Source organism: Ictalurus furcatus, chromosome 10 (assembly GCF_023375685.1).
Source record: "Ictalurus furcatus strain D&B chromosome 10, Billie_1.0, whole genome shotgun sequence".
NCBI classification, from domain to species: Eukaryota; Metazoa; Chordata; class Actinopteri; order Siluriformes; family Ictaluridae; genus Ictalurus; species Ictalurus furcatus.
The window spans coordinates 30,945,273-30,966,007 of record NC_071264.1 but is presented as its reverse complement, the minus strand read 5'-3'; the positions used below and the strand labels follow the sequence as shown (position 1 = coordinate 30,966,007).

The window sequence follows — 20,735 nt, the reverse complement described above, 5'->3', positions numbered from 1 at the left end:
TAAAACATCTACCCTTGAAGGTATCACCCCAGTGATTGGTACCTTTATGTGTGAGCAGGTAGTGTTTCGGGTGATTTTTATTATATCATTTGTATTGCCTGCAGTATTTGAATCGTGCTGTGTATTTATATATATATATATATATATATATATATATATATATATATATATATATATATATATATATATATATATATAAGGTTTACAAAAAGAGCTTAGTTGTACATATCTGTATATGTTTCAAATCTAAAGTACGATATTTACTCCGTCATTAATTAATGTGGAAGCTGAACAGCTATAGTGCGCCATCTACAGGCCTTAGATTACAATGTCGTCCCAAATGGTCTGCGGACAAAACCCAACGCTGCTATAATGAGCAAAGTGACTTTTAAAATGGATCATAATGCACTCATTGGAGCTCCTTTGGTTTTATTCCACTGATGGTCAGGAGAACAGTGCATCTAGTTAGAAAGTCTAGAATTAATTTTGTTGTTTAGTTAAATTGCTTTTAGGGAACATCTTTCTCCAGACTTCAGTAGGAGGTGGTCGTGAACTAATCTATTGTTTGCCAACTGCAATGAAAAAAGAAGATGAGGAGGAGGAAGAGGAGTAGAAGGAGAAGAAAATAATATGATAATAATAATAATAATAATAATAATAATAATAATAATAATAATAATATAATCATCATTGTCATTATAATAATAATAATAATAGTCATGGAAGCACAGAACCAAGCACTCAGCACCAGATATCACCAAAAGAACATCTTAAAACTCCCAGTTGATAGTAAATGTAGACGAGGCAGAAGATCACACAAGTCATATTGTTGCAGGGTGTACAATACTTGCACCATCTGAATACATCCACAGACACAATAAGGTAGCCAGCTATGTTCACTGGACCATGTGAAGCATGTAAGTGTACAAGTGCCAGATAAGTATTATGAACATCAACTAGAAAAGGTAACAACCACCATGTGGCATGTTCCAATAGTTATGTATAGGACCATCTTAGCTAACTGACCAGATATAGTGCAGCATCACAAGAAAGAGTAAACCGGCCTACTGATCGATATAGCCGTCCCAGATGATTTGAACATCATGCTTAAAGATACTGAAAAGATCAGTAAATACCAGGACCTGGAAATTGAGATCAGTAGGATGTGGAAATGTAAAACCAGGACAGTGCCAGTTATAGTAGGAGCATTAGGTATAATAAAGAAAGGACTTGATCACAACATCAAGATACTCACAGGTCACCCATCAGCTAATGAAGGTCAGAAGACCGCACTTATGGGCATTGGGTACATGTACTAGAGTACATCACTTTGATCTCTTGTTGAGATCTGGGTTTACCAGAATACTGCCAGTAAACGGCATGAAGAAGACAGTGTTGAATAATAATAATAATAAGTAGAAGAAAAGGAAGAAGAAGAGAGGGAAGAAGAGGAGGAGAAGAGGAGGAAGAAAAACAGGAGGGGGAGGAGAAGAGGAGTAGAAGCAGAAAAAAGAAGAAGAAGAAGAAGAAGAAGAAGAAGAAGAAGAAGAAGAAGAAGAAGAGGGGGAAAACAGGAGGAGGAGAAGAAGAGGGGAGGAGGGAAAGTAGAAGAAGAAGAAGAAGAAGAAGAAGAAGAAGAATATGGGAGGTACTTTGTGCCCAAAAGGAAAAATTTAAGTTTAATTTTCCATAAAAGCATGTAACATTAGTTTCAAAAATAAAAATAAAAATAAAATAAAAACACCAAACGTCAAAACGTTTTGTCATTTTCTTCATCATATCGATATTTCATTGGCATAATTAAAGTTACAATTCTAACAGGAAAAAGAAAGTACACATTGGCTTTTCATTTTCTTAATGATTATAATTATTGAGTATAATTTGTCTTTTTTTTTTTAAACATTAGGCTACATACCTGTAAAAAACAAATAAAAAATAAAATAGGTAAATAAAATCTAAATCAATTGCAGGGTATGTGATTCAGCAGGAACGCACTGTTAGTGACAAAATGAAAGGAAATTGTAAATGATCACTGACACCAACTGCTGGTCTTTTACTTTCCATTTCCCACTTTCCCTTTTCTCTTTCATAGTTCACCCAGTATGCTAAGTAGCTATGGGTGTGGCTAGCATCTAGGTCACGCCTATTTTAAAAAAAAATTCCAAATAGCATTTCTCAAAAACATTTAGTACTGATTCTTGGACATTCTTGCCAATGAACTTTTTCTCTTTCAGCTGGTGGGAGTAATATTTTGAGAAGTTAACATGGAGAACTTTAGGGACATGAGTAATTTAATTCCTTTATTCCTCTCCATGAGTGCTTTATCATGGTCAGAGTCGTGGAAGATCCAGAGTCTATTCAGCGCAGAACTACAGGGAGAATTCACCCCGGGTGGAAAGCCAGTCCATCGCAGACCAGTGAGTCTGTTTAATCAGCTAAAACACACATTCAATTATTCACATCCGAAAGTCCTCTATAAATACTGGATTTTATTTGTGCAAGCATGAAAAACGACCTAAACTTATCTGACACGTTAGCCAGACATTTCCAATGCAATCACTAACGCTCCCACGCCGCACCAATGTTCCATCAAACATGAATAAACAGAATGAAACGTCTGTTAGTGAGGCGTGTGTTCTCACCCTGACTGTACCTGAGTGTCTGTCCAATTAATCATTAAAAGCAGAGGACAGTAACACAAATGTCACTTAAGGCAACAATAGCATAATATTAAAGGAGTGAGGGGTTGTGTTCACTTGGGTTGTGTTGCCCTTTTAACTTTCTCAAATCTTTTCTTATTTGTTGGTATTTATTTTTAGTTGAACATGGGAAGTTGATAATTACTTTTCAGTTTAACAAACTCGTTTGTAAAATTTATATTATTTGTGTTATGTGATGATGTCACTACGTGTTTAGTCATTTCCTGTTAGTTCTTCCTGGTTCATATGCTCCTCGACATATTCCTCCAGCTAGCACACCACCTCTGGCAGAGCCTTTGGCACAGTATTTGGCACGACGAGACCTTGTCAGTTCTGGACTGTACCAATTTGCTGATAAGCCCGAGAATTACCGGTCATGGTATTCCTCATTCTCCAGTGTAGCTCATGAAGTTCACCTCACAGCAACTCAAGAATTGGACCTCATGAATAAATGGCTAGGAAAGGAATCTGGCGAACAGGTGACACGCATATTCTCAGTGCATGTCAGCAACCCTAATCTGTCTTTAAGCAAAACATAGGAGAGACAGTTTTCCCGGGATTCCAGCCAAGGACCACTCCAAATTACATGAACTCTGGGATTTGCTTATGGAGATCCAAGGCGCAAAAGAAGACAGTTATCTCACTGATCTGTCATATCTCGACACTTCATGTGGAATTGGACCAAGCGTAGACGAGCTTCCATTTGGGCTTCAGGAGAAGTGCGTGTCTTCTGCATCATGGTATAAAAAAGAGAACCACGGTGGCTTCCCTCCCTTTGAATATATTTGTGAGTCTCAGACAGCAGGTTCTCCATGTCCTGCACTGTTCCTCGCAGTGTCTTCACTTGATCTTTCAGGTCAGACTTCTCCACCGCCAGCTGAGCAATGGTCTCCTCAGCCTTCTGGTGTTTCTCCGCAGCTTCAGGCAGGGAGACCCTAAAGTACGACAATTAAGGCTTATTGGCTTTATTTACTTCTACACACACTTTCAGATACTTTTAGAAACCGACTCATTACTCATGAGAATACACATACACACACACACACACAAAGCACAAAAGAGGTTAAAAATCGAGTTCTTAATGATCACATCTACAAGCTGGCATTACATTACATATTACATAACTTTTATCCCTAATAGGTTCATTGCTGAGCTTGTGATAGAGATGAGATTTTAGCCTCCCATCTAATCTAATCTAATCTAATCTACTCTCGCCAGCATCACTCCTCAAACTCACTGCATCAAACTCCAGTATGCAGATATGTCCTCTTCTCGCTCATTCCCATCATACGGTGCTCATATTATTTTGAAAAGTACTTTTTAATCAGAGGCATATCTCACGTACCTTGCTTTTCATGTCATCTCTGCGTGCCTCACAGAGCAGTTCCTCCAGCTCCCTCACTCTCTCCTCCAGCTGAGTATTGGACACCACTAGCTTCTGAATCTTCTCCTCAGCCTCAGTCACGGCGTCCTGAAATTCACAGTGCAAATATTGTTGGCTTTAGGTGTTTGTAGCACTCCTGAGTACTAGCATTCAGCCCAAACATCGTGCTTCCTAATCTAATCTAATCTAATTTAATACAGCCTACAGTACGATGTCTGACACAGAATCCTTATATTCATCAGACTTTGGATCAAATTTTAACGCAGTTTTCTTGATAAAAACTGCAAATAATGATCATCAGGTCTGGATTGCTGTGCTTAGCCTATGTGGTGTTTGTTAAATAAACACTCTGGAAATAAATGTCCGAACTGGTGTGTGTAGTCTCTTTAGTTCTTAAGCACTCAAATTTAACATGTGCTTAGCTTCTCTATTACTCACTTGTTCTACCACAGTACCCTTAGGCACTTGGTACTTGTATATTTGGTACTACTGCCATCTAGAGGACAATAATAGGAACAACAACTGATCACATCTTTCCTTTAGAAAGTATATAAACTGTAGTGCATGAACAACAATGGTAATATAATGCAAAATGATCCGTTTGTCACTAAACATAGACATTTCAAAACAATACATCTGCTTAGAACATTTCAAATGTAACTAAGTCATTTACAAATGAAGCCTATCAGGTTTCTTTATGATATGTGATGATCTTAGTAAAGGCGAGTCATTTTTTTTTGCAGAATGAATGACCATTGTCCATGAGAATGGAAGAAGACGAGGAAGACTGCATGCTTGGTGGTACTTGATCTTCAGATGAGACCAGAACTACTTCTCCTGTCTTGTCAGCCAGTGTTGGCTTGTTTCTTGTGTCTTAAGGAGTTCTGCGATTTCTCCTAAGAAGCTGTCCATTCTCTGGTCTGACGATATATGATCTTGGATTTACTTAACAACAGCTTTCTTGTCCCAGCAGTTTACATCTTCCACTCTCATAATGTCATTCATCGATAACACTTTCAGCATTTTGGTTTGTTTGTCATAGTTTGTTTTTTGTCTCTTTTGAAGAGCTTTCTGTTTCATGTCTTGTTTTGTGTCAATCCTGTAGGGAAGTGTCGTTCTTATCTTACGATTCATTAAGAGCTCTGCGGGAGATGAACCATGTTCCAGAGGTGTTGCTCAATAGCTCAGAGAGCTAGATATGGATCTGACTGGCCTTCTGATGGTTTCTTGAGCAATTGCTTCACAATATGCACTTCTTTTTCTGCCTTCCCATTAGACTGAGCATGATGGGGACTTGAAATCATAGTGAGCAGCAAAGTCCTGAAATTCTCTTGAATTGTAGCATGCGCTGCAGTCACTCACTACTCCCAGCGGAATGCCATGCCTGGCAAAAATCGACTTCATTTGCTGTTAGGTCATAGATGTAAATGGCGACTTCCCCATGCATTTATTTAACCGAGGTTAAATTTGGTGATGCACAAGGTTCTGTTTTAGGCCCACTGCTTTTTACTTTATATATGCTACCTCTAGGTCAAATTATTCATAAACATGGAATTAGCTTCCACTGTTATGCTGATGATACACAGCTGTATGTTTTATAGAAAATATCTATGAAGTGTAATCAATATGTGTAACTAACATTTGGATATGTTAATGAAGTGTACTCAATATGTACCCAACATTTAGAATCACTACTTAAGCATAATCGAATAATCATTATTAGTTTAAAAAAAAAAAAAAAACATAATCTATATGTATAATCAACAGTTACAAGCATAATCTAAATCCATAGAACAATGTTTGATCAAGTTATATTCTGAGTGGATTTGAGTTGAACGAACGCCGTGTCTTACTGTACAATAAAAGTTCTTCTGTATCAGCTGGCACTTTTCTGCACAGCAATAAATTGGCATCAGACATTCACTTTTGTGGGAGAAAACTGTGAAGCCATGTGCCGGTTAGGGAGCTGGAAGAGGGCCTCAGGAAGGGAGTGTGGTTCAAGGACAGGACACGCAAGCCTGAGTGAAACCTTTTTCTTGTTAAAAGGAAGAAACCTTGTCCTCATAAAACCTTTTCAAGAAAAACAACTAACTGCGCATGCTCCCCAAATTTAAGATAACACACAGACATGAATAATTAATTAAGACAATAGGGATTGGTTTGTTCCTTGGAAGAAAAGGTGAATGCACCACCTAGGGATAATTTTACTGTTTCCAAAAGTCTATAAAGACATGTTTGTGTGTGTATAATATGGACTTTCTGCCGACTGTCACACTTTATTGGTTTCCAATAACGTTTATTTACTTTTTGACATCTACTAACCTCTCTGTCTCTGAAGTTCTTGACTTAGGCTAAAAAAGATTGATTTAGTCAAGTCAGTTTCAGTAAAGCCAGAGGACAGACAGCAGCAAAATAAAGTTGAGGAATGTGTAAAGGACATTAGACGTTGGATGCTTATTAACTTCCTTTTACGTAATTCTGATCAGAATTGTGTCTGTCACGTTTATGTCACGTGTCTGCTGTATTTAAATGTGTCCGCAGCTCCATTTTGAATGTGGTACAGAGTGAATAATTAAATGGATGGAGGGAATTTATACATATGTCGAGATCACGAGAAAACAACAGAAAAAATTAATAAATCATGGCCGCTTAGGGCTTCCGTACATTGTTGACGAGAGAAAGCATTAATTTAAGTAAGAGGGGAATATGTGATGTCCTTACATTGATACACCACTAGATGGCACTCCGTTCCTGGTGGTAGTTCGGTGGTGAAGTAAGATGAGAGTAGAGTGAGAGAATGCTGCACCGGTGTGTTTAGTTATCATGTTGGTTACGAGCATTTTTATTAAAGTTTCCTGAAGGAATATCCTCTGATTGTGTGTCTTGTCTACTGAAGACATAAAGATGCTTACGGGTTTGATTATATTTACAGATATCCCCTGTATCACAGCCAAAAGCAGCACAGTGTGGCATTATTTTCCTGCTGCAGGGCTAGTAGCTAATTCTTCTGAGTGCTCAAGTGCAGCCATTTTACATCATCGACTCAGAGAGCACTGCGCATGTCACGTAATGGCGGCCTCCGTAGGTTAAAATATGTATTATATATGAAGAATTTTTAAAGTAATTATATTTCATGTGTTTCTAACAACGTGTTTTAGTAGGAGAGGGCCATCGTTGCGTGTTAAAGCCAAGTGTGCCGCACAAGTCTTTAAAAGTGAAGCCAAAAGGTTTCGATCGCCCCCAGGTGGCTGGATGCAGTATAGGTCATAAACCCCGCCCTCTCCATGTAATCTAATGGGACGGGAGACAAACTAAACCATCAAATTACACTTCAAATAAAGTTTTTCCAAAGAGGGTTTCTGTAATTTTAGGTAGTTTTTATCACGCCGATGTAAGTTCAAGTGTTTGTCTTTTTTTTTTTTTTTAAATAAGTTTGATTTTAGTTAGTTATTTAATGCCATAATAACGGGGTGTGACGTCATGATTGACAGCTTCTCTGAGCGAAGTAGTCACTGAGGCACCGACGGACTTTTTTTCAGGATCTTCTGGAGGAGACTGGAGCTTTAACTTTAATTTCTGCATTTCTACATTTCCACAACTGTTATTTCACACGGACATAATGAGTTGAAAAAGTTCATGGGCGTGTCCTTGTGATTGATTATGCAGGAGTGTGGGAACCTATGGCTCGGGAGCCATATACAGCTCTTTCAGTGATCGATGGCGGGAAAATAAATAAATAAAAGTAATCACGAATCTGCTAGCTGGCAGCTGAAAAGGTTCTTGATCTCTGGTTTAGTTAATAATGAGTCTGAAATCTGATTTAAATATTTAGTTTGCACACCTTTCCTTTACTGTCTATTTATCAGGTTTGTGAATCCAACTAAAGTACATATTAATCCGTACTAATATTTACATTCTTCTTTTCTGCTATAGCATTCTTTCTGCTGTATATCCGAGTGTGATGTTGCTCTTGTGTAGGTGGTAAAGTATTTGGCCAGTTGCGGGCTGCAGCGTTGCACCATGCTCTTGTCGAAAGGTTATCCTGATATCAGCTGGAACCCATGCGGTGGAGGAAAATACCTCGACTTCCTCCGATTCGCCGTCTTTGTTAATGGTGGGTATGAATGATTGTTGTGTCTCTGCTGTGAGGGATACACTCTGGGTCAGGCACGAAGATAACAGCAAAGTCCATAGAGGTTTGTGGGAGATGTATTGGGATGAAAGGTGACTGATGCAGGAGACGAGCAGGAGAACGGAGATATGGCTTGTGAAATCAAACAGCTTTAGGGACCAAAATGTTTTCTGGGAAGATCTAAGCAAGTCTGATCCTCTGTCCTTACTCATTATTGCATACAAACTGCACCGTGCACACCCATCATCATTTGGACGGTGCACTGTGGGGAATTATATGTGTACTGGATAATCTTTGTGTTTTTGTCTGTGCAGGAGAGACCGTGGAGGAGAATGCCAACGTGGTGGTGCGTCTCCTGATCAGACGGCCCGAGCGTTTTGGCCCTGTGCTCAGACGAGAGGGCGGTAACGGCCTTTTGGCCGCCATTGAAGAAGCCATTAAGATCTCTGAGGACCCGGCCAGAGACGGCCCCACTGTCAGAAAGGACAGACGCTTCCCTATGTATGCGTCTTTTTCTTTCTTATCTGTTTCTTTTACAAATATTTCAGTGACAGTTACTCGTTCCTTAAAGCCCAGACACACTGCACAGTTTGTTGTACGCACCGTTGGTGTGGAGTGTTGTAGTGTTCAGTGTTCTGTTTAGAGTTTACATCATGTTTTATCAGGCTTGGAGGGGAAGAGCAACACGCGGGGAGCAGAGTTCATCTGGGAAATGCCATCATGTCCTTCTACGCTGCTCTCATCGACCTGCTGGGACACTGCGCCCCTGAAATGCATGCGAGTGTCTCCTTTATGATTTATTTACTCTGCTTTTGCTCAGCTTCTGATGAGGACTTTCATCATATTTCACTACCAGCTGAGTAAAGGTTTAAGGCTAGTGCACTGGTTAATGAATGACCTAAAGGTAGGCTTTTTATTCCAATTTCCCTGATTTTGGAAGAATTATCATTTAAATTGGAGCCTATGATAATTGAGCCTATTGATCAAATGAAATAATTCAACACAGATTTGTTGCTTTGTGACCTTTTTTGTTTAAATAATTAATTATTACTTGTTCATTCATGTTTTATGAAAGTTATCAAGAATAAATGTATACTTATGGAATAAGTTAAACTTGAGCTTAACCGTAGACTTAAGTCAAAAAGTGAAAGTGTCCTTCTACTTCACAGTATCACACGCAACAGGTTTCGATTTTCAGTGCTGCTTCAGTGTGCTTCACCCACAAAAAAAAGTCTCCTCTTTACGAGTGTTACGACCCCGGTCGAGGTGTAACATAAAACGTACAAACAAAAATCATAATCATAAATAATGAGGTTGACACACGTGTCTTTCAAGTCGTCGATATATTATAAATTTGCATAGAATAATCCCTGTGGTTAGCTTCAGCGGCGTATTAGAGGCGGAGTATTTCGATGTCCTCACTGCGAAAGTCCACCCGGAGCGCCAGGACCTGTCGAACCTCGACCGGAGTCAGACGCCACGTCCGAGACCCCGAGTTCGGTCCCCAGTAATCCAAGATCTCAGACACCTGAAATGAGACACAGGGAACAAAAGATCCGGTTTACACCTGATTACGGGCTGATTTGTGTATAAACACGTGACTACACGTGGTGAAATTCTGATCAGGAAATTATCATCCAAATTAAAATGTGTTTTATATATATATATATATATATATATATATATATATATATATACACACACACACACACACACACACACACACAAGTGCTGATCATATACAGGTACGAACCCTCTCCTGGTTGAGGATCATAGCGATCTGAGTGAGGCGAGCAAATTTCTCCCGAATCGTCCAGGAGGAGACGGAGCAGAGATAATTGAGCAGCAAACGCAACTCCTTATCAAACTGCATACCACCCAACTGAGAGAGAGAGAGAGAGCGAGAGAGAGAGAGAGAGACAGACAGACAGACAGACAGACAGACAGTGAGACAGAGAAAGAGAGACAGGCAGACAAAGAGAAGAAGAGAAAGACAGACAAAAAAAGAGAGCGAGACAGAAAGACAGAGGGAAAGAGAGAGAGAGAGATAGGCAGACAAAGAAAAGAAGAGAGATACAAAGGAAAAAAGAGAATGAGAGACAGAAAAAGACAGAGAGAGACACACAAAGAGAGAGAGACAGAGGCAGCCAGAGTGAGTGAGAGACCGACAGGAAAATAGACCGAGAGGGAAAGAGAGAGACAGACAGTGAGAGAGAGAGAGACACAGACAGAGACACAGGCAGACAAAGAGAAGAAGAGAAAGACAAAAAAAGACAGCGAGACGGAGGGAAAGAGAGACAGAGAGAGAGCGAGAGATAGGCAGACAAAGAAAAGAAGAGAGATACAAAGGAAAAAAGAGAATGAGAGAGACACACAAAGAGAGAGAGACAGTGGCAGCCAGAGTGAGTGAGAGACCGACGGGAAAATAGACAGAGAGGGAAAGAAAGAGTCAGACAAAGAGAAGAAGAGAGAGACAAAAGGAAGAAAGACAGACAGAGATAAAAGGAGAGAGACAGAATAAGAGAGAGAGAGAGAGAGACAGAGAGAAAAGAGTAAAAGAAGGAGACAGAGCATGAAAGGGACGCTTCAGTGAGTGAGGATATCTCATTTAGTAAACCGAACGCCCCCCTGAGGTGTGTGAGTGAATTACAGACGCTCTCACCCTGCTGAAGGTGCATTTAAAGACGGTCTTCTCCAGCTCCATGGCGATCAGGCTGGTCATCAGGCTGGTCAGTGTGTCGTAGATGACAGGAGACAAGCCGGCCTGAGGACACACACTCCGTCACACTTCACGTCTCGGGAAACATCCACACTGAACACGAGTGGCGTTTTCTTTACCTTAAACTCAGCCATGAGCTGCTCCAGCTGCATAACCAGCTGCTGAACCCACGGATCGTTCGCCTCGTACTCCCTGAACTCCTCCTGAAATTAAAAAAACTGATTGTGATGTGATTGGTCAGGAGGTGTTGATTAGTTTTCTATAACGGCAGCTCTGACAGTAGCGCGACTGCACATCACAGGTTCATTTATAATTAACACGCTCGTTATATGTTATGGTTTCTATAGCAACAACTTAAAGAACATAGCAACAGGATTAAAAAAAACTTGATCTGTTAGGAGAGGTTTATTTAACAAATATTTATGGAAGGAGTCTCCAGTGTCAGTGCTTTGTGACAGTCAGAGATTGTTTCTCACCTCTTTGATATTGTGTGAAACAGACAGGAAGCTGCTGATCCACGGCTTCACCTGCGGTCTGATAGCCGTGTTATACAGCTCCTGAAGACCCTCCTACACACACGCACACGCACACACACACACACACACACACACGTTTTAATAAGCTAAAAATAGATTACTGAGGGATCTTAAACCTTAATGTATGGACTATTTTTGTGTAAATTCTGACAGCTCTAACGGAAATACGGATGTTCCAATTTTCTGACCTGGAGGAGATCTTTGAACTTGCTGGACGTGTTCACCAAGTCAGACAGACAGCTGTCTATCTTAGCCTGAGCTTGTTCTGAACCCGCCACCTGACTGAACAATTTGGCACAATCACTCTGAGCGATGGGGGGGAGAAAAACAAAAAAGAAGTCAGAGAGTGGGCGAGAAACAGGTTTAAAGAACAAGACCATTAATATATCAGATTACAGAAACAATCAGACCTCCAGCATCTTTTTCAGAGTGCTGCTGTTCTCACTGCAGACCTGCACGTTGTTCAGAGTCACCTGGAAGAAAATGTAGAAAACATTCAAAACAGTGACTTTTCCACCAGGAAGTACCCTTATACCCATGCTGAATTTAGTTCCTGGGGTGTGTGGGCGGGGCTAAACTAGTGCAGACCACTGATTGGTCAACACACAAACAAACAGAATCGTCCAATGGCGAAACTCAAGTCTGTACCAGCTAGTGAGATGGGTTCTGGCTCTTTTCAGTGAGTTAGATTATTTGACTCAGCTCACTAAAAAGAGTTGACACTTTCAAATTCCAGCTCTTTCTAGTGAGTCAAATCATTTGGCTCAGCTGGCTAATAAGAGTCGAATGTTTCAAATTATAGCTGCTTTCAATGAGTTGTATCATTTGATTTAGCCAGTAAGAGTCGACTCTTAAGTTCCGGCTATTTTCAGTGAGTCAGATAAATCGCCTCAGTTCTCTAATAAGAGTCAACTCAAATTCTGACTCTTTTCAGTGAGTTAAATCATTTGATTCAGCACACCAATAACGGTTGACTATTTCGAATTCTAGCTCTTTTCAGCGAGTCAGATTATTTGACTGGTCTCTTTAATAAGAGCCGTCTCTTTTAAATTCCAGATCATTTCAGTGAGTCAAATCATTTTACTTGGCTTACTAATAAGAGTCGACTTTTTCAAATTAAGGCTGCTTTCAATGAGTCGAATCATTTGGTTCAGCTCACCAATAAGAGTCGACTCATTCAAATTATGGCTGTTTTCAATGATTGAAATCATTTGGTTCAGCTCACTAATAAAAGAGAACTCTTCGGAATTATGGCTCTTTTCAGTGTCAAATCATTTGACTCAGCTCTTAGATAGCCTCGACTCTTTTGGCTCTGTGTCATTTATTGACTTGCCCCCACCCCCCCCCTTTATTCAGCTACATATTGCTTAAAACTTGCTTCTTAAAACACAAATCTCTACAAAACCTGTCACTTATAAAAACCCAGCTATAAGAAACATCTACATTGTTTTGAGATTCAACCCCAGAGCACTTGACGTACCAGTATGGAAGACATATCAGACAGGTATGTTTCAGCTCAGATCCCATGATGGATATTGCTTTTTAAATTTCTTTTAGAAAATGATTCACCCCAACAATATAAATTCCTCAATATGGCGTTAAACAGAGATGTAATGAGACGTTGTTCACCAGGTAAGCGTTCTTGGCTTGTTCCTGACTCTCGAAGCCCAGAGATTGGATTTTTCCCTGCTGTAAGCTGCTCTGCATCAGACTGACGGCGCTGGTGACACCACGATGCAGATCCTGCAGGGCGCTGGCTCGATAACCGGCTCTCAGTTTAGTCACCAACACATCCCTACACACACACACACACACACACACACAATATAAATGTATTTCCTGTTGCTCCTTTTCATGCTCATGTGCCTCATCTGAAAGCATCACATGCAAATGAGAACCTGTTCACTAAAGATTCATTTTAAAAACCCAAGTGTTGTAACAGAGCAACTAAATACTGCTTTAAAATAAACCTTCTTTCTTTAATCTCTCTCAACTGCATCTATAGTGTGTGTGTTTGTGTGTGTTTTAAATGTGTTCGTGTATAAATGAAGCTGTAAACGTGTCGAATCGCTCCTTGATGGAATAGATGGAACTACTTTTTCAGAGGGAGTTATGTGTGAGCTGTGTTCCTCTGATGGCGTATGGATACCACAGAACCTTCAGGAAAGTGTAAAGTAAGCGGGACTACTTTTTCCTGTTGGAAAGTTGAATGAAAGCCCGTAAGAACAGCTTTGGGGAGATTTTCTCTCTTTACGTTTGTGCTTTACAGTCGAGTAATTCATGCATTTAATGACCGGAGATCAAAATCTGCCCTTAAGACTCGTATTACGAGTGAATTTGGATTTTCTTCTGTTTCTCAGCGAAGGTAACGGTATAGACATTTGCAGGCGTGTACCTGAAATCCGTCTCGAGTACGCTGATGGCGTGATTGATCATCGCGCACGCGCAGTCCGAGCTGCCGCTGGTCAGCGCTCGGCGGATGCACGTCTTCACGATGTAAAACACGTCGTCCACCATGCTGGAGCTCAGCTGACCCGCCTCGGTTGTATCCATGGCGACCGCCTGAACAAAACCATCTCTGTGTTTATGGATTCTAACGCACAATATAAAAAGGTGTGTTGGTTTTATTAGCACGTGTACCTTATTCACAGTCTCTCTCATGTAATACTCCTCCATGGGGATGTAGTAACCAATCAGCTCCTGCATGGTGCAGCTGAGCTGACAATCCTTCAGCAATCGCTCTAAACACTGCTGGTGCTCTGGGGAAAAAAACACAAAAAACCGCCATGAAGGCATTCAGTAACTTTAACGTATTTAATGTGTACACGAAACTACTATCCGACTGTACGGGGCGCCAATACTTTGTGCAGGGCTACAGTGCCCTGTGTTGTAGGTGGAGCTGATTTAAAAACGTAGAAATAAGTTAACGTGAGGTCGTTACCTCGGATCACCGACTCGACCGCTGTTGCGTCTGCGACTTCAAAATCCGCCGTGATGCGTCGCTTCAGGAAGCGCAGGTACAGTTCGGCTCTCGAGTTCATCAGGGTGACCTCATATAACACCGGGTCAAGCTCCCTACACACACACACACACACACAACATTCTATTCAATAAGGGTTTTGTATTTCTTAGAATAAATTTATTTACTTTAACTCATTATTATTGAGATATTTTTAAACCCCATATTTACCAAGGGTGCCAATAATTCTGAACAGACATTTAGGTAACGCATCCGAAGTCATGAAATCATAATACGCATAAATTTTAATCCGTTTAAGAGCAGTCAAGTGTCTGCCGCAGGAGTCCCTCTGAACTGTTACTATAGAAACCATTCGTTTTTTCTGACCAATCAGAATGCACGATCATTATAAAGTACCTCGGATCGATCTTCTCCGTAGACACGCCCCTCATCATGCCGCTCTGAACAACCTGGAACTACAGAGACATCACAGCGTCACACACACACACACACACACACACACACACACACACACACAGCTAAACACACACCTAGGCCTGTCACGATAACTACTTTTGCTGGACGATATATTGAACCAGAAATAATTGCGATAAACAATATTATTGTCATTTTAAGTCCATTTTATGCCACTGATATAATGACAATATAACAGCGTAATAATGCAAGCGCGCGCTTCCAAAGAGCTTTTAAGAAATTTCTTGGGATTATTTGAAACGCTAGAACTATTCTTTCTAGATTTTTTTCTTCTTCAAATAAACATTGTTAGTGCGTTGTTAATATCTTGCGTGTCGTTTATCGGCAGTACGTTTTAAGTAAAGTCGGCGCTAGCGCTTGCTACGCATCTTAAACGTGCGTTATTGTCTCAAACAATCGAAGCTGGAACTGTAATCTGACAGCCCTAGATCAGACGACAGGACAGAAGCAGTGCGAACCGATAGAATGTTGGCGATGTAAATTCTTGCGTAAACCCAACGGGCGACGTCGCGGCCGTGTCCGTATATCGTACCGATAAGTCCGTAACGTTATTGTCGTGACAGGCCTACACACGCCAAATGAAAAACCCAGGAGGACACACACTTTGTTGTGATAGTCTCTCTGCTGGATGAACTTCTCCACTACTTTCTGTGCCTGTGCGTCACACTCTTTCTGAAGGTGTGTGAGGAGCGTGCAGAGTCGGCCCGGGCCGTAGTACGTCTCCACGATGGGCTGGTGCGTCTCCACGATCCGAGCGATGCCTGAGACACACACAGAAATGCATTACACACCCTGATTCACCTGCATATTAATACAGAGTGTTACAGAATTAAAGTCCCTCGTGTGGATGACCTGACGAAATACGGTACGGAGAAAGTTTTTGTTTTGCCAAGCTCAATGTGCAAAGCGTAAAAACAGCGGCTCGGACACTAGCGCAGGTTTTATATACACGTTGACGCGCTCGTTCTGATGCGTTACCGTTTCTATAGCAACAGCTCGTTCACAGGGACTCGATCTGTGAGATGTTTGTTTAACATTTATGGAAGGAGTCTCCAGTGTCAGTGTGAAAGCGTGTGATTGTGCTTTTTACCCTCCAGCAGTAGTGTGAGTGTGTCAGCGAAGATCAGCGTCGCGCGACGGCCACTGACATCAGAACCCACTGCCAGGAGCAGGTTCTCCTCCGCTTTACTCGCCAACTGAGTGCGGAGAGAAAGAGAACTTGCAGAGATCAGACACAGCATCAACACCATGCGGGTTATTAACACACACACACACACACCTGACTGCAGAGGTACTGGGCGAACTGCGCGAGTCCCTGCTCGTGAAGACCCAGCAGAGGGAGGATTTTAAAGAAGCGTTCCACCTGAGGCAGGTCTCCCGTGGCAACTGCCTCCTCTAGTCGCTTAGTAACCAGCGCTTTCAAACTAAGCTCCGCCTCCTGCAGCAAAGCGAGACTGGCGTCGACTGCCGTGCCTGCCGAGTGACACAGGGAGTAGCGAAACATCAACATGTGTATAGAGTGGAGTATTATCACTCAGTCTATTAATACATCGTGTGTGTGTGTGTGTTTAAATGGTAAATGGTGCACTTATATAGCGCTTTTATCCAAAGCACTTTAGACTGTGTCTCATTCACCCATTCACACTCACACACACACACACCAGTGGCATCAGAGCTCCCGTGCAAGGCGCTAACTTGCCATCAGGAGAAACTCTGGGTTCAGTGTCTTACCCAAGGACACTTCGGCATGTGGAGTCACGTGGGCCGGGAATCGAACCGCCAACACTGTGATTAGTGGATTAGTGGACAACCCGCTCAACCACCTGAGCCACAGCCGCCCGTGTTTAACATGATTCCCCACAAAAGAAATTTATAAATGATATATTGACATCCTGATTGTGATTTCAGTAAAGGTTTATATTTTAAAGAGACACAAAAAGAAGTCAAAGTTTATGGAAATAAGATATCACCAAGCACATTTACATTTAGCCACGCCCACACAACACAAAAGGCAAAACTCACAACGCTTAAAAAGACAAAATGGCGACTAAACGGTGAAAGAATGGCACTAACGCTGCTCAGCCACCGCAGCACAGCGCACCAGCTACCACGGACACGCACTAACACCTTCTCCTTTTATAGGGTGCCGTTACTTCTGTCCTGATCGAATCACTAGTCTATTTCCTTGCAAGTCGTTAACATGATGCGAAAAAAGTTCAGTAAATTGGTGCATAATTAAAATGAATAAATAAACGATTCGAACTCGACATGGTCCTGCGAATAATTTACGGATCATTTGGTTCGTTTCCAGCGCGCTAAACGAGGTTCGACATCTCCAGAGTATTACAGCTCGACCTGGCAACCTGTTGCTAGGAGACAAACCTTCAGAGCTATGCAGCGTGTATGTGAACACGTCCGTGTCAAGTACAACCCTTAATCGGTTAAAGGACTCACTCTCTCCACCCTGCCTGCTCAGCTCGATCACTGATTGGTCGAGAGCGAGGTAGCGGTGGATGTGGGCGGCGGCTCGTTCGTAGTCCTGGTTGCGGAGAGCGGTCTGAACGCCGTCGGTGCAGAACTTCAAATCCAGAATATCATCAGCACGCTGGATCGCCTGGTACAACCTTTTCTGTAAGGAGCACACACACACCTGCTGTCAGTCGCTTGTGTGTGTGAGAGGAGATGTAGCCTGGGTGCAGGGGTGTGTGTGTGTGTGTCTGTGTGTGTGTGTGTGTGTGTAAAACCTTAGTGAGGTCCAGCTGTCTGACTTTGCTGCTGACGTTCTCCGCCAGGCTGCAGGTGAGGCTGATCATCCCGGATAACTGCGTGGCGTCTCCTTCAATGAGCTGCAGGTTGGGTCTAAACACACACACACACACACACACACACACACACACACACACGAAAGTACTAACGGGTAAATATTCGACCGTAGATAATGTGGGAATGGTTCGTTAACCCCACTACTTACTCCTAGGAGTTGCACTTCCAAACCCACACACTCACCCGATCCTCTGTAGAGCGAGCATCTTGGTCTCGATGGTGCTCTGCTGTCCAGAAAGAACCTCCAACTTCTTCTGAACCTCCGCCTGCAGAACACAACACAACCCCTCCTACATCACTACCATCATGTCTGACGTGCAGTAGCAGCACAGAGAATCAAAACGTTACCAGATCAGATCTGTATCACGTATCGTCCGATACGCAGAGCTCTGATAATCGGGTTTGGACCAACGTTTGAACAGCCATGATTATTATTATTATTATTATTTTAAATTAAGGTCATCAAATATATAGGATACAATCATGACCAGCAGTAGTAAATAACATCACAGGGAGAAAGAAATACTTTAAATTTAATATAGACAAGAAGTTTAAAGCGTTAAATAGAATGAAATAAATACATAATTTAAGTATTAAACGGGCGGACGTACTTTGGAATAAATTGTATTATAAGCGTTCATATAAGTGTTATTTATGCTATATTCAAGTGGGTGTGGTTAATGAGTTGATTAGATAGTTGCAGGGGCGTGGTTAATTAAGTGATCGACAGTTCTGAGAGATTTATTATTTGACAGCGTCAATAATTCATGTTTAATTTAATGCCTTTAATGCTAAATGTTCTACTTGTTTGTTTGTTTTTTTGCAGGAATGATGATTTTTATTACTATTACTATTATAATTATATTATTATGACGACACGCCATTAATCAGGTGAAGAAGCTACGCTAATGTAAACACTCTTCAGTTCTGATGAACAATGAGGTGAATGTGAAGCGGAAGTTCACCTCTTCGGCACAGAGCTGAGCATAAACCCGCTCCAGGTCTTCCAGGTCTGTGAGAGATTCAATGGTTTCGGTTCGGATGGAAGACAGAGCCTCGGCACCAGAGCGCCGAACCGCCGGAGACCCGACTTCATCCATCACAGCTCCCACATCCACACAAGCCACGTCACTTCCTCTCCTTCGCCTTCGCCTTCCTCCGTAAACCTGTAGAGCAGGACACACTGACTCCTACCGACTGCTGCACCAATTCCACCTCACTGTAGAGTAGCTGCACTTCTTCATCCTTTCCTCAACTCCTCCATCTTCACACTTCACTGTACGTGTATAATTACCGACTGTAGCGCATCTCTTGCTTTGTGCAAAGTATTGGCACCCATCTACCTCGTCCGGTAGTGATGCATGTTCTTAGTTTTTAGTCCACCAGCCAAAACAGCCACGTGTTCAGAACGTGATGCTGGTGAAGACTACCCATAAACACACACTGTTCATGAGCTTTAATCTTTAACTGAACACATAATAAGGCCATATAATAAACACTACGTGGTGCTGTAAAATACTGAGTAAAATACCGAGTAAAGTACTCATTTGATGAAGCGGAGTTCATCTTACAACCTGGATGTTGACTATTTCCCTATAACTGCACGTCCCTGAGTGTTTTATTCCCCTTATAAGACCAATGACCTTGATTTTCTTATTTATTTAAGGCAAGAAATTTTAACGTTACAGCTTTACCTCTGACTGGTACACTGGAGACTCCTTCCATAAAAGTTATATACATAAACATCTCCTTACAGAAAACTTTACTATCTCATTTATAGTGTCCTGACGAGCACGAGAGTTAATCCCAGATTTAAAAAATATTAATAATCTCATGTCTGCACAATCCACACAATATTTTACACTCACACAGTTGTCTCCAAGCGCAGCTTTTTATCTGAGATACACAGGAGCAAACACGACATTTCCTAAAGGCTTGAACAACCTGTGCTCAGAGATGGTGTGTGTGAGTGTGTGAGTGTGTGTGTGTGAGTGTGCGTGAGAGAGAGAGCTTTAGCATGATATTTATCAGATATTTAACATGTTCATATAATGCAAAACTGGATTTTTGGATTTTCCCCACAACCAAAGTTAGGAGCAGAAGAAACTTACCGTGAGCTGGTCCTGAGGAACCTCTGTGGGTTGGAGCAGAGCCGGTTCCGTGGCCCGGTCACACACTGGGTCTAAATAAAATAATAAAAAGCCATCAGACATCATCTATTGTTTATGTTTTGAAGTCCAGAACAGCAGTATTTTCCACTTCTGATCCTGGTGAAGCTCCACAACACAAGTATTCCCACTTTCTCACTGGCCTCTGGTATAAAAACACTTTACTGATGGTCAGTATGTACATGTCTAATGTGGGCTAAGGCTAAGAACACACTGACAGATTTTATTACACATTCATGAAGCCAAAATAGGACTAAAGCCTCTTAGATGATGAAGGACTGAACAAATCTACTAAATTCATTTATTTTAAAGGACAGAAGTAAACTGCGTGGTTACAGCAGCACGACTGAGAAATAGTTGTACCTTCAGTTGTGACCTCGGGGTCCGATGTTTCATTTCCATCGCCTCGTTTTACATGATAATAAATGCCGGCTGCGGTGGCTGCAGCTCTGGCCGTGTACAGCAGGGGGCGCAGAGGACCGTCCACTACACCAGCGCCAAGTTCACTCAAAAACGTATTCATTTTTCTCTCTTGATAAGAGCAACTACAACAATCGCTCCGAGTTGTTTTCTCTCTCTTATAAACCGAGCTGTTCTGTGACGTCACAGAAGCAAGACACGTCGCGGTCATCATAGCATGCTGCTTAGCAACACTGTTCCAAACTGGAATAAAGTTGGTGTGAAGCTGGATGTTCGATATTCGCGGATATGCGGAAATTAAGGGACCGTCTCTAAAGTTACACACGACATTTTTAAACACGTTTCTGACTTCAATAGCATTTGAAGGGAATGACTTAGAGTCATATAACCAACTGTACAG

The 20,735-nt window shown here is 41.6% G+C and overlaps 2 protein-coding genes across 3 annotated transcripts; one reads left to right on the top strand and one right to left on the bottom strand.

The window, feature by feature from the left end:
* Nucleotides 1-7,152: 7,152 nt before the first annotated feature.
* Nucleotides 7,153-9,381, top strand: LOC128613330 (ryanodine receptor 1-like). The gene is made up of 4 exons (XM_053633994.1): nucleotides 7,153-7,164; nucleotides 8,062-8,197; nucleotides 8,401-8,716; nucleotides 8,881-9,381. Exons 1-4 carry the CDS (start codon nucleotides 7,153-7,155, stop codon nucleotides 9,077-9,079), a joined length of 663 nt encoding a protein of 220 aa, XP_053489969.1. The 3' UTR covers nucleotides 9,080-9,381.
* A 158-nt stretch (nucleotides 9,382-9,539) lies between these two features.
* Nucleotides 9,540-20,525, bottom strand: LOC128614133 (conserved oligomeric Golgi complex subunit 4-like). Of its 2 annotated transcripts, none has more exons than XM_053635439.1 (21): nucleotides 20,279-20,525; nucleotides 19,859-19,929; nucleotides 18,713-18,913; nucleotides 17,931-18,013; nucleotides 17,669-17,783; nucleotides 17,379-17,553; nucleotides 16,204-16,397; nucleotides 16,015-16,120; nucleotides 15,570-15,685; nucleotides 14,847-14,905; nucleotides 14,412-14,545; nucleotides 14,111-14,229; nucleotides 13,866-14,032; nucleotides 13,100-13,265; nucleotides 11,881-11,943; nucleotides 11,659-11,775; nucleotides 11,411-11,503; nucleotides 11,054-11,137; nucleotides 10,878-10,979; nucleotides 9,969-10,097; nucleotides 9,540-9,743 (listed from the first exon to the last, which is right to left on the bottom strand). In XM_053635439.1, the coding sequence occupies exons 1-21, from the start codon at nucleotides 20,436-20,438 to the stop codon at nucleotides 9,609-9,611; spliced, it is 2,589 nt and encodes an 862-aa protein (XP_053491414.1). In that variant the 5' UTR covers nucleotides 20,439-20,525; the 3' UTR covers nucleotides 9,540-9,608. The 2 variants fall into 2 exon arrangements, with proteins under 2 accessions (XP_053491414.1, XP_053491413.1); XM_053635438.1 differs by having other exon boundaries at nucleotides 15,528-15,685; nucleotides 20,279-20,524.
* Between the last annotated feature and the right edge of the window lie 210 nt (nucleotides 20,526-20,735).